The following is a 17467-nucleotide window of genomic DNA, read 5'->3' on the forward strand; positions in this document are numbered from 1 at the left end:
TTGGTTTGTGGTGTCTCCTTCTCTTCCCCCGATTTGTGGTCTATGAACTTGGCCTTTTTATTACAGCTGCCCTTTAAAATGGCATGGTGAAGGTGAGGAGCCTGAAATGTTATGCATAAGGCTGGCTCCCTTGGCAGAGTGGTACTGAATTCTGTAGAAGGAAATGCCATCACTCTCGTTAAGTCAGTGGGAAGTCAGCCGGCTTGATACACAGCTTGGCACCTAAATTCTAGAGTGTAATCCAGGCTAAGGTTTTGAGCAAAATGCAAGTTAACTAAAACAGGCTCAATTTCTCTCGGTGCTTCCAACTTCATGTATGTATCTAAAAGGGGTTTTGGACCGTCTTTCGTTTGGTTCTTCCTGTTTTGATCGAGCAAAAGAGCTCAACAACTCAACAGCACATTTTTGTTCGTTCCTCAGTCAGTTTTTTTTTCTTTTTATCCGTCTCTTTTACAACGATTGGAATCTTCCGGAAAACTTGTCTGCTATGAAGCTGAGTCTGCCCACGGCTCGAGCCTGGCAGGATTTCAGGGGGCGACTCAACACGAGCGTGCCGGCCCAAGCGGTCCCGGGCCGGGCGTCCGTGCTGGGCCCCGCCCCCGGGCCCCGCCTCCGCCCGCGCCTGCGCGCAGCGGCAGCAACGGGGAGCGGGGCGGGGAGCGGAGCGGAGCCGCTGCCCGTGCGCGCCCCGGAGAAGCACGGCGGAGAGGCTGGCCTCGGCAGCGTGCGTGTTTCCTGCCAAGCATGGAGGTGTTCCCGTCCCCCCTGGAGTCCGCCAAGTTCATAGCCGAGCACAGCAAAGATGTCTCCGTGGACGAGGAGGGAGCGCGACGGGTGGCGGAGAGCCTGTTCGACAAAGCCTCGGCAGCGGAGTTCGGGCTGGCGGGGTGGAAAAGCCTACACGAGCTGAACCCCCGGGCCGCCGACAAGGAGGCTGTAGACTGGGTGTTCCTGGTGGACACCCTCAACTTCTCCTTCTGGTCCGAGCAGGAGGAGCGCAAGTACCTTGTGAAGTACAAGGATAAAACCTACAGCGGCTACTGGTCGCTGTGCGCCGCCGTCAATAGGGCCCTGGACGACGGTCAGTGAGCGCCAGGGAAGCGGGGCCGGGCCGGGGCTGCGGGCGGGGGGCGTCGGAAGCCGAGCGTCGTGTATTAAATGAAGGCGGCGCCTAGGAACTGGGACACGCTCTTGGGAACTGCAGCTCGCCGTGTCGGTAGCTGTGTGTGTGCAGGCGTCCCGCTGAGCTTGGGGAAGGGAACTGGAAGTGCTTTCAAAATACCCTTGTACTGAAACTACCTAACTCTTGGCTGTATCTGGGCTATTTCTTCCATTCAAGAGACTTTAAGGATTTCCAGTAGTCAGCTGTGTGTGACTTGGGTTATTTCACATGTATTCTTAAGTTTGCATATTTCCATGGCAAATGAATAAATGAGGCATAAAGTGAGAATCCTCTGGACTAATCAAATGCTAGTGTCTAAAGTAAATCTGAAAACCCATATGCCCCTCAAACCAGTATTTTAAAACCAGTATTTTAAAGTTTTGCATTTAAACCCAGTACTTTAGCACTCACTCTTTTTGCTGTTCTCAGAAAAATACTCCCCAACCGTTAGTAGATATAGATGAAGGTTTTAATTAATTTTCTGCATAGTTATTTAGTAAATTAAGGGGGTATTAGCATTAAGACACTTTTTGTAAACGCACAGCATGGTTAGGATTCATGGGAAAACAGGCCTATTCTGACTAAACTAGCTATATACTGACTATATTTGCTAGTGTGCTATGTATACATCACACTTAAAATATGAAAACTAAGCAGCTGGGGAAATTGCATACAGAAAGTAACAACAGTTCTATGGTTGTATATTGGAAGTTTGCTGTAGAGGAAAACATTTTATGCACTCATAATTTTAATTGTGAGCAGCTCTGTGGACACGGTTATTGCTGAAAGCAAAGGTAGGTTTAAGAGTTGATGGACTTCTTAGATCTTCCTATAGAAGTTCTTTCCTTTAGCAGACCACTGCACTAGGTCTATATGTTATGTTATGTGATAGCCTAACTATCTTATTTTCACTTTTCTGAAGGAATACCTATCACCAGTGCATCCTATTTTGCCACCATGACGCTTGACCAAGTTAGGCACGTATTTCGCTCTGACACAGAAGTGCCTTTGCCCTTGACTGAAGAAAGACACCGGGTGCTGAACGAAAGTGGAATAGTTCTGTTAGAGAAGTTTGGAGGTTCCTTCCTCACCTGCGTTAAAATGAGTGAGAAGAGTGCTCAGAAACTGCTACATCTCATACTGGAAAATTTTCCTTCTTACAGAGATGAAGCTGTATTTGAGGTAAGTTAATTCTAAAGCTCTGGAAAAAAATCGTACTATTTAGTAACAGTAAAAGACACTTGATAGTCCACAACTAGTCAGGACAAGAGTCACTTTCTTTTTCCCACCAGAGGAGTACCTTTTTTCTCATATGATGTTTCTTTATCACTTTACTGTAATTTAATTTGGTATATTCTGAGTTCCCAGTTAGATCACACTTTCTTTGTACTCCTTAAAAATGCATAGTATTTGAGATAATTCCTGCCTGAAAAATGGGAATCCTTTTTCTTTTTTTTTTTCCCACTTGCCTTGTATTGCTGACAACCTTCCTCCCACCATCTTCTTTTTCTTTTACCTTAAGGCTCTCTGCAGCTAATGAAGGAAATGAAACTGGTAGAATTAACGCACAGCTACTGGGACTCCACCCTCTAACGGCTGTTGATTCAACAGGCATTACTCAAATTACTACAGATTAGAAGTAACCCGCAGTTTTACAAATGTTGACAGTATACTGAAGCATTTACTGAAAGAAACTGATGGGAATTAAGCAGGGATCATATGATATTTTTTGTCTCCCAGTTTCCACCTATACAGGCATGTTTTTCATTTAACACCTGTGACTTATGTAGCAGCTCATGTGCTCAGTTGCATGTGAAGTAGTACTCTGCTGTTACATCATTAAATCTAGAAGACTTTGTTAGTGACAGTACAGTCTATACTACTGGTCTGTGCAGTCTTTTCAGCTTCTTGGAATACCAGTCACTGAAGCTTTGAACCTATTGCATTTATTGCCCTTCAGTAGGAGGTGTCATTTTATTTTCTTCTGTCTCCTGCTGTGAAGCAAAATATATTTACATAAAAAATCAGAGGTTCTTTTGAATTATTCTTTGGAGCTACTGGTTTTGTTTATTTGGGTTTATTTGGGTTTTTTAACGTAAAAAGTAATTTTTTGACAATTTTTATGATCAAAAAGGGAATATTTTCTAAGTAAAGTGATATTTTCTTATTTTTATAGTGACTGTACTCATTGATGTTATATCTTTCATGAGATGATGATGAGTGCTTTATAAAGCAAACGTCCTTAAAAGCAGCAGCAGACTACAGAATGAAAAGCAGATCCAAAAATGATCCCAGACCATAAGCACTGACTTAGTAATAAAGCCTGTTGCATGAATATGGAAGCTTTTTTTCTGCTTTCACTAAGCAAGATGTGTATTTTGAAGGTGATGACATGGATCACATTATTTTTATGGCAGCAGGTTGAGCTCTCACAAGTAAGACTTCTAAAGGGTTAGGAGGGAACTGGAAAGATGGTGAAATATCCAACAGCAAGCCAGTGCTTTTAAGTAACTCTCCAAAGGAGAAATATATATAAGTTAAGTCATACATTAGAATCATACTATCAGACTGCTGCAGCTGACCTTCTAGGGAAGCTTCTAAAATTAGCACAATTTTTTGACTGTATCTTTTTCCAAATACATATACAAAATACTTTTAATAATTACATATGTAATCCCAGAAATGGCCAGTGTTAGTTTTTCTGAAAAAGAAAATGCAAACCAAGACCAAAATCTCCAAAACATTTTTTTCTCCTTGGTGGATAATTCATATTTAGATGCTGTGCTGTGCATTTGATTCCTAACAGCAGTTTAAGTTTTAGACTATATTGTACTCATATATCAGGGTTTTTGTGTTCTGACAGAGACTTAGTGGAGTCCTTTTTGATCTTCCCCTATATTGTATGTTTTCATCTTTTACTTACCATCCATTACCTGGGACTGAGGTTGTAAAATTCTCATGATCCTATTTTTTGCTTTTTGTTTAATGGCTGTGCTATCAAATTTTTCTCTTTGCCAACACAATACTCCTCCTTTCTTTTAATGTCAGTAGGTCATAATTAGGTATATTCCTTAATATTAGCACATTGTACTGCAGAGAAGATGCAAATGTTCCTGTACATGGTACTATTTCCTGAAAGGCAAAGTGTTGCAGAAAAAAAAAGATGAAAGAGATATAGTTGTATTGCCATGTTGAAAAAAGTTCCATTTTTGATAAATGAACTACCTTTACAGTCTTTCACAGACAGAATCAGAGACTAGGTAAGGGTTTAAAGGACTATACCATAAGTGGGTCCAGCCTTCCTGCTCAAGCAGGGTCACATCCAGAGCACTTGGCACAGGATTGTGTCCAGAAAAGTTCTTGTGCATTTCCCAGGAAGGAGACTCCACAATCTCTCTAAACAATCTGTGCCAGTGCTGTCACTTCCACAGTAAAGAAGTTTTTAAGTTCTTCCAATTTGACATGTAGTATCATCCACCTAGTGATTTTCCCTGCTTTCTGATAAATAGTGGGAAAATTTACTCAAAATGCTTCATAGTCCTTTTCACATTGAGATTTTTGTATAAACTTAATATGTTCTGTACAACAAAAACGTTAACAATGAAACAATGAAATTATAAATTTATCTGCTCAGCCATGAGTCCCAGACAATATTTTTTCCTAATTAAGCTATAGCATGAAATGAAAGGCCCGTTCTAATTCCACCTTCCTCTTCTCTTGGGAAATGGTGTGGTGCTAGAGACAATCAGTACTTTACTACTGGAAAATTCCTAACGCTATGAAAGAATGACATCCTTGCTTTGGGACATAGGAGCAATGATAAAATTTGGTCTGTTAATTATTTACTTCTTGTTACCACTTCTCGTGTGATGTTTAAGGTGGTGTTTTGTTGTTTAAAGTAGAAAATCATTTATGTTCTCTAGAAGAAAGTTTGTGCATTTTTGTCAAGTATAGCATGAGGCATATGGAAGGCAGGAGTTTTGAGGATGTTTTGGAAGTTGTTCTATGAAATGCAGTTGAACTTCCCAGTATTTTTGGAGAATACCATTCAAGGACAAAAAATATGATTTGCTGTCAGGAATAGTTACAGCATCTTGGCACTAAACAAAGAGGAGCATTCATTAAAGTTTTCACCAGAATTCTATTTCTTTAAGAGTACAGATAAATGGATTAACAAAATGTTTTAATTGTCTAGTACAATGCATGCCTCTTATGCCTCTCTTGTCAAATTAAAAGGTTGGATGTACTGTAGAGTTTCTGAAAATTAATGTTGCTGTTGTTCAATTACAGTGTTTACCAAATGGCAGTAAACAACTCTGAATGTGTTCTGAGATCCAGGCATATTCTAAACAATTTTTATTTGCTGGAGTAACTTCTATTATGTTACTTTTTTATTTCAGTTTATTTATGAGCATTCTACATAATCCATATTTGCATTTTGATATTGTTTAGATTTCAAGATATTTAAGAGTGTTGCAGTTTTATTCTGTTCTAATTAACTAATGTTTGCTTAACAATATGAAATGGTTAATGGTTATTTGCTATATTTATTGATCAGGCACTTAAACAATCCATAAATTTCTTTCTTTAGAAAAAGAAGGTGTCTTTCTACAAACGGGCACAAATACTTGTGGCTGACACATGGAGTGTTTTAGAAGGCAAAGGAGATGGTTCGTTTGATGATATATCCAGTCTGACAATATTTGCTGACTACAGAATTCCACAAGTTCTTGTTCACTTAAAAGCAATGAAGTATTCTGAAAAATTAATGAAGAAACTACGTGAAGGTTTGTTCTGTCCTTGAGAATATCAAGTAATCTTACTGCCCGATATTGTAGACTAAGGCTAGTTCTAAAAAGTGATATATTGTCCATGTAAGGGTTATGTGTCACATTTTTCCCTCCAGGGATTTCTTAGGTACTGGGAGGAACTTTTTCTCTAGCCATGATCTTGAGTGAGATCTCAAGGTTACTTTTTTTATAAAGACCTAACTGTTTTGTGGATTAAACATTGATATGGGAGAGATTAAAGAGATTCAAAGATAATTTGAGTTTCTGAATGAATTTCTGAAAATCTGCTGTTGCAAAACCACTTTTCAGAATGAGAATAGTTACAATTTTTGAACTTTACATAAAAGAAACAATGATTTTTGTCATTAATTCAAATTTGTAAAAGCATGGGAATTCCTCTGAACTGCTAGTTAATAAGCAAAGTAGTAACAATAATAATAATAAAAAATAATTATATAACTACTATTATAATTATAACATATATATGATTTCATTTTTTAACCATGATTTCATCTTCCCAATACTTACTAACCATGAATTTTAGTGAATAAAAATAAGCCAATCTCTTTTGCCTGTAAAATGACTGTATTTAGATGTAGAAGTGCTATTATGCAATTTCAGAAATACTCAGGAAGAAAAACAGATTAATGCAATCACCCATGAACTTTAAAAGAATGGCTGTACGTGTATTTGTGTCTTTATGCATATCTATATAACTAAATAGACATCATAGACATTCTATCCTTCCATGAATCCTAATGAGATGATTACCATTTAAACAATTCCACTGTTTTTCTTTACATTCAGTTCCTTTGGGGGGTTGTTTGTTTTCAATTTTAAAATCTTAGACTTCAGTCATCCTGGTAGAAAATATACTATGAAGTATGATAATTATATACTAAAAAGTATACTATTATAAAAGACTATCTTTTTTGTCACTGTAAGCAAAGAAATGATCATATGATTTGCAGTACACACTGCTCCTAAAGCAGTTCCTTAGAACCCAGGCTGTTGCTTGAATTGAATGGGAAGGAAGCTTCTAAGTGCAATATGGTAAAATTAAAGTAACCATTAGAAAATGTGTAGCAACACTGTTAACAGTTGCTGGGTAAGTCATGAGAACTAGAACCCTGCAACAGAATAAATGTGAAGGGGAAAAATTCACAAATTTAGTCAGTCCTTGTCCTCCTGTCTGCTCCATATAAATGGATTGCCGTCTCTTGTGTCTGCAGGAACAGTTTTCCAGTCTGGAGACAAAGAAGAGGTAGAGATCCGTGGCTGTTCTATTTGGTGTTGTGCATTGATTTGTAAGCACCTTCAGGAGCTCTATCAGAAGAAGGGTCAGGACATGCATGAAAAAATCAATGCAGTTTTACTCGATTATTATCTTTGGGATTATGCCAGAGATCACAGGGCAGAGATGAAAGATATCCCGTTCCACCGAGTACGGTGTATATATTACTAAGTCTAGTCCAACAGCTCTTGTATTGCTGCCTTATCTTTTGAACTTGCTTTTTCATATGGTGATTTGTCATGCACTAATTTGGAACTGTTAAATCAAATGCTTGTTTTCTAGTGATGTAGTAACAATGTGCCTTTTCCCTATTGTTTTATTACGTTTTCATTACCTTTCTTTTAATCTTTTGCTTGCCCTGACTGGAATTAACAGTGTAAACTTTGCAGGCAGCCCATGTTAAGGTAGGGTTTATTACTCTTGCTTTGACCTTTGTATTGGTGTATGTGGCTACCTGTGCGCACAGCCAGATGTGTGTGCAGATCCTGTGGTGTACCTTGGTGTACCTCAGCCCCTCCCTGTTCCTGCCTGTCCCCTGTCATACCTGCACAGAGGTGGCAGGTGCTTGGCAGATGCTTTACTGCTCAGAGATGGAAGTGTAACCTGTCCAGTCGTCCAATAAACAGTGTGGTGACAGACGTGCCATGAGGGTGTGTCTGTGTTTTTACTGCTAGGGGTGAGATGGGGGGGCTCAGTCCATGCAGTGAGGGAAGTGGGAAGCGAGGGGAGGAATCACAGAATCACTTAGGTTGGAAAAGACCTCTGGAATCGTCAAGTCCAACCTGTGACCGAACACGAGTTGGTCTACTAGACCATGGCACTGAGTGCCACGTCCAGTCTTGCCTTAAACACCTCCAGAGACTGTGATTCCATCACCTGACTAGGCAGCCTGTTCCAATATTTAATCACCCTTTTTGTGAAGAAATTTTCCGGATGTCCAGCCTGAACCTTCCTTATCACAGCTTGAAGCTATTTCCTTTTGTACTGGCACCTGTTGCCTGTGAGGAGAGGCCGAACGCCATCTTGCTACTCCTACCTTTCAGGCAGCTGTAGAGAGCAGTAAGGTCTCCCTGAGCGTCCTCCAAGCTGAACAGCCCCAGCTCCCTCAGCCGCTCCTAACATCCCTTGTGCTCCAGACCCTTCCCCAGCTCCGTCGCGCTTCTCTGGACACACACACCTCACCGTCCTTCCCTCACAGGGGGCCGAGTCCCGGCAGGGCGGGAAGAAGGGCGGGGATTCGCGCCGGTCCCGCCGCTGGGGGCGCTGTGCGCGCGGCGGGCGGCCGGCATAGCGGCCGTTGCCTAGCGAGGGTCGCAAACAGCGCGACACGGCCCGGCACGGCACGGCACGGCCCGGCACGGCACGGCACGGCACGGCACGGCCCGGCACGGCACGGCACGGCACGGCACGGCACGGCACGGCGGCCTCTGCGGCTCTAGCGGCTCCCGACCCTCACGCATGATACGATCCCGGCCGCTCCTCAGGTTTGGAGACGTTGCAAACACGGAAAATCCGCTGGGCCGCACGCAGAACATCCCTGCAAGCGAAAAGGTTGCATGTATGTTTGCCTCTGCCCTGTGGGAGCCGCGGGCGTCGACACCCGAGTGTCTCTCTTGCCTTGATGTTTTGGGAATGTTTCATATTCCCACGTTCTTTTACAAAGTAGATTCTTAGGAAATACGGTTTCCCTGCCACACCCGGGACATGATTTGTTAACTTGTTTGTTTAGGAATATAACTTTAAAAAGAGAGTAAGAAATGTTGGCACTTAAGAGCAGCACTTGCTAGGAGGCAAAAAAATAATGCACCCTTTCAATTATCATTCAAAACGTGTTTTTAATCTGTAGTTAGTATATTTATGTATCTGTTTCTGATTGGCCATGTCCCTAATGATACAAGTCATTCTCATGCTTTGCTTATTTGTTCCTGCGCTCAGTCAATAGAATGGGGCTCTTCTTTTTTCAAAGTTCAGCCAAGTCTTCAAATTAAAAGGAGTAAAATGAAATGCAAAAGCTCTTCTCTTCACTGCCATGAGATAACACTGTTTTAAGCTATTAGTTTTCAGCAAACTTGAATTTTTGGAGCTTAGCTGATTTCTGCCTGTTCAGTAATACAGCTTTCTTGAAGACAATGTGTGTGAGAGCACGAAGTTCAGCAAACTTTACCTTTCATGACAAAAATTCTCAGACTTAGCAACAACAACAGAAAATATGTGTGTGGGATCCCATGCAGATTTTTGAATTCTAGTGAAAAACAGCTATAAAGAAAGGCAATTCCTTAATATTTACAAGTGTGCTCCTGTGCAATGCCTATGCTGTAAGAATGAATATGCACCAGGCAGTATAAGGAACCATGTATGCTAAAATTATAATTACTAAAAAATAATTACATATGTGCCTAAAGTTTCAGATCAAAATCGGAGGAATGTTCTACATGTAGTAATAGATACATTTAAAACTACACTTCCTTGTGCTTGTTGAGTTAGAAATTTTGGTGCTTGATAAGTGGAAAGACGGTATGTATATACAACTTCTGGAGAAAAAGGTTTTGTTTGACTGATTTGTGTTGCCTACACAATATGAATGCAGGAACAGGAAAATGAGAGGATCCATTGTAAGCCTTTGCTTTACCAACAGTGTTTATTAAAACTCTTACAATATTGTTGCTTTGTATGACTGTGTTATATTCAAATAGGAAATCAGGCAACTTTAAGTCTGCTAACCTGGAAATAAATAGTTGCAAAAATAATTTATTAACTGATTATATAGTTATTAATAGAGCATCATTTATATCAGGTGGTTTTCAAGATTGTAATGTTGCTTACATGTTCCTTAGGAAATCTCAGCTTTTCACTTCAGGAGATACATTCTTTTGTATTATATAACATGGAAAACTTTTTTCTTAGTTGCAGACAGCTGTGAATGAAGTGAACAGAGCCGTGATGACAGATTTCTTCTTGACTATGTGAATACTGAGTGGGAAACACAGTGGTGGAGTCTGGCATGGAGGAGATCCCAGTTAAAGTTGCAGTCCGAGTCAGACCTCTGCTTTCCAAAGAAATACTTCACAACCACCAAGTGTGTGTTAGATTAGTGCCAAATGCTAAACAAATTATCATTGGAAAGGACCATGTCTTCACTTTTGATTTTGTATTTGGCAAAAACTCAACCCAAGAAGAAGTTTATGCTGTTTGTATTAAGCCTCTTCTAGTGTCTCTGACTGAAGGATACAATGCTACAGTGTTTGCCTATGGACAGACTGGTTCTGGGAAGACTTACACCATCGGTGGTGACCACTTTGGTAGGTTATAGAAAGGTTTTTGGTTTTTGGAGATTTTTTAATTGGTAAAGAGTGCATTTATGCAACTTAAATATTTATTACATAGCAGATAATGCTGCATAGTTTTAAGGATCAAGGCAAAAACCTGTAGTAAAAAAACCCAAAACTTCCAATTGTTTATGTGATAATTAAGGTTCTAAAAACTTCTCCATAAATTAGACTATACCAAAAACATCTAAGAAAACCCCAATTTGTTAAGTGTTCTTTCACATTCCACATTTTAACATGCAGTTTATATTACAACTTTTTTTTCTGAGATATAGTGGTTTTGAAAATTTTTACTGTACTTATCTTACCTTGCAAATGTCTTCATTAGGCACTTAATTATTTACTTGCTCATTCTGTGTTGGATTTGTTTGCTTTTTTGGGGCTTTTGAGAGAAATTTCTGTGACATCTGAGAAATTTATGCTTTAATTTTTCCAAATTGATATAAATAGAGTATTGTAAATATTTTGGTAGAGTCTTCCTTTTATTTAGAATCATAGGATCACTGAACTGTGTAGGTTTGAAAAGACCCCTAAGATCTTAAAGTCCAACCATTAACCCTACATTTCCAGGTCGACAACTAGGCCTATTCCATTGGATGACCACCAGTGAAGAAATTCTTCCTAATATCAAATCTAAACCTCCTCAGGTCAGCCTGAGGTAATTTTTTCTTGTGCTGTCACTTTTTGCCTGGGAGAGGAGAGTGACCCCCCTCCCCCCAGTTACACCCTCCTGTCAAGTGGTAGTAGAGAGCACTACGGTCTATCATGAGTCTGCTTTTCTCCAGCTTAAACAACCCCAGCTCCCTCAGCTGCTCCTCCAGACCCTGCCTCAGTTCTGTTGCCCTTCTCTGGACACACTCCAGCTCCTCAATGTCCTTACAGTGGTGGGCCCAGAACTGAACACAGCACTGGAGCTGTGACCTCATGAGTGCCCAGGACAGGGGGACAATCACTGCCCTGGTCCTGCTGGCCACACAACTGCTGGTACTCCTCAGGATGCCACTGGCCTTCTTGGCCACCTGGGCACACCTGGCTGGCCTGTGATCTGCTGCTGTCAACCAGCACCCACAGGTCCCTTCTGGCTGAGCACCTTTCCAGCCACTCTGCCCCCACCCAATCCATGGTGCTTAAGGGGATTGTTGTGCCTCAAGGGCAGGACCCCACAGCTGGCTTTGTTGAACCTCATACCACTGGTCTCTTCTGCTTATGGTTGTAACTTCACTTCCATTCCCTTCACTAGTAGGTATTTAATGTTCCTATAAGTACCATTGCTAGCTAAATTGTTTTGGTAGTGGATGTCACAGTCTAAGGCTGATCATAGCTCTGCAATTACACCCTTTTAGTTTAATGAATATATTTACTAAATTAATACTTAGATGTGAGCAACCTGTTAGTTTTTTGGTAAAAGAGATTCTTTTTGTTGTCTCATAGGCAAACAGCTTCCATAGTCTTGGATAAAGAACACAGATGATTAATGGAAACATTGTCCTATGCTGACTATGTAAAACAAAAGTAGAGTTTGGCACCAGTGTTCCATGTTTATGAAAAAATAGGAAATTACTGGTAGTGTTGGTCATAAATCTTGTCTCGCTATGTTACTGATGATTTTGCTTTATATAAGTAGAATTTATAGTTTCTCAAACCCTTGAAATGTCATTGCTAACCATATTGAGTAGGGATAAAGAAGAAATCTGTACTCTGAGGAGTATAGTTTTAAAGCAGAATCCATATTTTTCATAACTTTCATAACTATAAAATTATGTAATTAAAATCCTAGTACTGGATTTGAATCCTAGTACTGGATGCAAACAAAGTTTCTGACACACACACACTGAAAAATGAAAAAAACATTACAAAAATTCTTGTGAACAATGAGCTCTTCAGATTCCTTAGTGAATTGCATACTAAATATTGCAGGCTTCTCTCAAATTTCAGTCTTTGTAATTTATGTTACAGAATGACTTCAGTTTTCTGTGACATTTGTGCTTATATTTTAGCATCAGTTGCAGTGGATGAAAGGGGCATAATCCCACGGGCTATTCAGGAATTATTTCATCATATTTCTGAACATCGTAATATTAACTTCCGTGTGAAGGTATCCTATATAGAGGTTTACAAGGAAGAACTTCGAGATTTGTTGGATTTGGAGACCTCCGTGAAATATCTACATATTCGAGAAGATGAGAAGGGAAATACAGGTAGGATTCCAGCTCTCAAATTTGGTGTTTTGTGTTTCAGTTTCTGTCCAAATTATTCTTGCTTTCTCTTGAAAGTGCTTATTCACTACTAATGAATAAAAGGAAAAAAATTATTAATATAAGCTCAGTTTAGCTTTTTGGAAACAGTTTGAGGTTTAGATGCTTGTCAGCAATATAGATGTTCTATTATATAGATGGAAGTGGCAACAAATGGTAAAGTAAATAACACAGTTATTGTTTCTGCAAGTTCTGTCTAGAAACAAAATAGTATGCGATTATTCACTTGAATAAATATTTTAAGATTAAACCATTGTTTCTTCCTTCAAAATTACAATTGTTAAGTCAATTATATTGTAAATATCTGCTCCCCTTTTACAATGAAATGAGTGGAAGAGACCACTTCATTAAGAGAAGGGGAAGTAGATATTCTTAGAGGCTTTGAGATTAATACTTGCCCTGTAGGTATCCTGTTCACCCCATGAAAATGCTAGAAGAATCCACATCAGAGTTATTTTATTCTCAAAGTATCTAATCTGGTTTAGGTTCGGATTTTTTTTCTTTACATTCTAATTGTTGTGTTTAGTCTAGTATTCTTAAACTGTTATATTAAGCTGTCATGGGTTTTTTGTCTGTAGCTGGGAGAAAGCACTAGTTCAGCACAAATCTTGCAGACAACATCATTGCTTCAAAAGGATCCCACAATACATTTTAAATTATTTATTTTCTTCGGTACAGTTAGAGTAAGCTTCTTGTTCTAGGATGCTTTCCATCTCTCATTAAAAGAAAAATATGATAAAAAAGATTATTAGTAAGAGTACTTGGTAGAAGTACACTTACACTTTATTAGATTACTAACAGATACCTGTCCCAAAGGCCCAACTATCTGCACTATTCAGAATAGAAATTATTTTCTTAGTACAGGCTTGGAATAAGTTTTACTAAAAACTTTATAGTTCTTAGTCTTGTTTTTAACTGGCAGAATATTGTTTGAGCTGATTTTGCTCATATTTTTTCTAGGTAGCAGCACGCTGTAAATTGTAAAGGTAATGTGCAGTGTGCAATGTGTAAATGAGTTGTGTCTTGTGTCTAAGACACTGTTTCAAATGTTATGGCACAATAGACCCCTACATTAAATATCTGCAGGTCCCAGATGTGTTGTATCTCATGCTTTGCACACATTGTATCTTCAATTTCTATGGCCATATGCTATGACTTCATAGGCAGGGCATACCCATAGCAGGCTTGTATTTTCTCTAATACACTATTATAGGTATTGCTGTAGAATTATCATTATAAACTATTGCTATTTAGAATTTATTAAATTATTCTTACTTTCATCTGGTTTGGCGTTTGAAGTGATTGTCGGTGCTAAGGAATTCCAAGTAGAATGTGCAGATGAAGTAATAAGCCTGCTGGAAAGTGGCAATGCAGCTCGTCACACAGGCACAACGCAGATGAATGAGCACTCTAGTCGATCTCATGCCATTTTTACCATCAGTATTCATCAGAGGCAGTCTGCAGAGTATCAGAATGCTGCACAGGATTCAATTTCTTCAAAGTTTCATTTTGTGGATTTGGCAGGATCAGAGAGGGTAGCAAAGACTGGAAATACTGGTGAACGCTTCAAAGAATCAGTTCAGATCAATAGTGGTCTCTTGGCCTTGGGAAATGTCATCAGTGCCCTTGGAGACCCAAAAAGAAAAAGTGTACATATTCCATACAGAGATGCTAAAATCACTCGTATTCTGAAAGACTCCCTAGGAGGAAACGCCAAGACTGTTATGATAACATGTATAAGTCCATCCTCACTGGACTTTGATGAATCTTTAAATTCCCTCAAATATGCCAACAGAGTAAAAAACATTAGAAATAAACCAGTAGTAAATTACAACCCAGAAAAAGACCGAATTGATGAAATGGAACTTGAAATCAGATTGCTTCGGGAAGCTTTGCAGAGCCAGCAGGCCCGTAATCAGCAGTTATATGACTTAAATGAAGAAAAAGCCCGTATCAGTTCACTTGAGGAGCAGCTCACTCACCTTCAGGCTCAATGTTTCAGTTACAGAAATTGTGTAGATGAAGCCTTACCTTTTCTGGTTGATTTGTATGATGATGTTAGCTTAAGAAGAAGTCAGCGGGACAGGTTGCAGAGCTGGATCACTATGGTACAGAAAGTAAGGAAGGAAGCTCTCACCATCCAGGAGGCTGACACAGGCACTGAGACCAGCCCAGTACCACATCACATTACAATACTTCAGCTGAAGAGGGAACTAAAGAAATGCCAGGTATTTAATTATAAGCTGTTTATTTAAATGACTAAGTAAAAAAAGCAATCTGCCAAAATTTGAGCTGTATTTTGAAAGATGGATAAAATTGTCACCTGTACTTAATTTGACAATTAAATTTAATTTCTAGCTTTGTAGAATACTCTTTGGCCAATCTCTGGTATGTAGGTGTTTTGTAATGGATGTTTGAATACACAATCAGTCACAAAAGAGATGAGTTGAAGTAATGTTATATTTTCTCTAGTCAGTTTCAAGATAATTCTTCAGGCTGAGCTGTTTTATCTGTTAGATATTTGGTTTTAGCTATGCTAGTATGCTAGGTTTGGCTGAGATGAAGTTAGTTTTCTGTATAGCATCCCCGAGGGTGCTGTGTTTTAGATTTGTGACCAATACAATGATAATAAGACAGTAATGCTTTTGCTCTTTCTGAACAGTGTTTTGTACAGTGACAGGCCTTCTGTTTTTCTGCCTGCAACCCCCAGTAAATAGATCGGAGGATGCATGAGTAGTTGGAGACACAAACATGAAACAAAGCAGATGATCTGAACTAATCAGAGAGATTTCATACCACATAATGTGATGCTCAGCAATAAAAAGGGAGAGGAGGAGGTTTAGGGAGACTTAGCTGTATTTTACCCAGAACTGGCTCAGCAATAGTCAGCCTTGGGAGGTGGTAGGCAATAGCTTTTGCATCATCTCTTTTGTTTTATTTTCTTTCTCTCTTGCACTTCATCATCACTTACTGATCAGTTTCTATCTTGACTCACAAATTTTCTTGCTTTCACTTTCCCTTTGCTCTTCCTCTGTCCTCCTAGGAGATGGGGGTAGGGGGAAGTGAAGCGATAGCTCTGTGTGCTTAGCTACCTCCTTGGATAACCCACAACAGTCTATTTTGGAACCCAACCTGTGGCTCAAGGCTTTCAAAATAATAACAGATTTGATGACAGTGTGCTAGAGTAAACTTGTTAATACCTGTGTGGTTGAGATGTTTTAGGACTGTTGCAGGTCATGAAGCTGCATATTTGCTTTGGGTGCTGATTTGTATGTGTGCGTGAATATTTAGATGCTTGATTCCTTTCTAGCTGTAAAAAAGCCTCCAAGAATCATTAATGACTATTTTCAGATTTTGCAATTTTGTTTGCTCTTTATTACTTGGTTTTCCTTTGCTTGGGAGTGCTATGACAAAACTACTGTCCATCAGCGTAATCTGGTACTTGGGTCTTACATTGTGGATGTCCCAGTACTCCAAGAAGCACCTCATAGATAAAATCAGCAACTAAATTTTACCCTCTTCTTCCCTGAGAGACATTTTGCAGAGAGAGAGGTAAAAATGGTACCCATCCCTTCCTCTCCTCCAGAACAGTTTTTTATAGTTTTGATGTAGTGGCTTCTGAGTTCCTTCAGTATCCTTATGTAATCAGACTGTTCATACTAATGTGTTGTGATCCCAACTTTGATTAATGTTCATAAGGTTAAACAGCTATTTGGGGTTGCCACATGATTTGAGCATGCCAGGAACATGCTCTAAGGTGATTGATCCCTGGGGTGCCAGTATGTCTGGGAGGAGATGGGCAGGAGCACAGGGCCATTGCTGCCTCTGATTACTTGTGATTTCATATCTGAACAGGCTCATTAACCCATCAAACTAATACATTATTTGAAGAAATGAAGGTGAAACACAGTGACTTCTATAGCTGTGTTGGATGTGCCCCATGCCTATAAATGCAAGAGGGCCTGGTCTAAAAGCCCACAAACAGGCTTGTAGTGGTCTGAGACTCAGAAGATGTCTTGGTCTGAGGCCACAGAGACACTAAACCAGAGACTGAACCCTCAACTGTAATAGCTGATCTTGTAGTAAAGAAACAGTGGAAGCAGAGATCAAGTTAATAAGAGAAGAGGCAGCTCATGCTCAGAGGAGGAGAGAGGAAGAATCAGAACAGGTAGCCTGTTCCACAGCAGTATAGGAAAGGAAAGAGACAGAAATCATGAGAGGCGGAAGCTACCTGGTCCCTATCCATGGCCTAGCTGCAAGGTAATGTGTAAAGATTTTGCCTGACAAGATGAACTAATTGCTACCTGGTTGCTCCAGAGCTGGAATAGTAGGGCTAACAGTCTGGAACTAAAAGGAAGGGGAACACAGTAGCTGGGACTCTTTGCTAGGGATTGTGGGACTGACAGAGGGATTGGAAGAGGTTCAGCCACCTCCAGCTTCCAGAGGTGACTCCTATTGAGCATGAAGACAAAGTACTCTTTTAAGGAAGATACTGTCATCCACTGAGGCATGTGGACTGCCACAGAGGAATATATTTAATGTCTGAGGGAATTAGAGGTGGTGGAGGTGATCTTCAGTGACATGGACAATAATCAAGCCTCGAAAGATCCAAACGATGTACAGTCCACACAATCTGAGTG

General features: G+C 39.8%; 2 protein-coding genes across 2 annotated transcripts in view; both read left to right on the forward strand.

Annotated features, from left to right (window-relative positions):
- The first annotated feature begins 704 nt into the window (after nucleotides 1-704).
- On the forward strand, nucleotides 705-7882 carry QNG1 (Q-nucleotide N-glycosylase 1). The gene is made up of 4 exons (XM_058824021.1): nucleotides 705-1081; nucleotides 2085-2344; nucleotides 5754-5949; nucleotides 7185-7882. The coding sequence occupies exons 1-4, from the start codon at nucleotides 745-747 to the stop codon at nucleotides 7415-7417; spliced, it is 1026 nt and encodes a 341-aa protein (XP_058680004.1). The 5' UTR covers nucleotides 705-744; the 3' UTR covers nucleotides 7418-7882.
- An 830-nt stretch (nucleotides 7883-8712) lies between these two features.
- Nucleotides 8713-17467, forward strand: part of KIF27 (kinesin family member 27) — a 30003-nt gene continuing 21248 nt past the window's right edge. The window contains exons 1-4 of the mRNA XM_058823842.1: nucleotides 8713-8804; nucleotides 10151-10545; nucleotides 12570-12770; nucleotides 14127-15055. Of these exons, the coding sequence (XP_058679825.1) occupies nucleotides 10248-10545; nucleotides 12570-12770; nucleotides 14127-15055 (1428 nt within the window). The 5' untranslated portion in view covers nucleotides 8713-8804; nucleotides 10151-10247. The remainder of the gene's footprint in view (nucleotides 8805-10150; nucleotides 10546-12569; nucleotides 12771-14126; nucleotides 15056-17467) is intronic.

Source organism: Ammospiza caudacuta, chromosome Z, assembly GCF_027887145.1.
Source record: "Ammospiza caudacuta isolate bAmmCau1 chromosome Z, bAmmCau1.pri, whole genome shotgun sequence".
NCBI lineage: Eukaryota > Metazoa > Chordata > Aves > Passeriformes > Passerellidae > Ammospiza > Ammospiza caudacuta.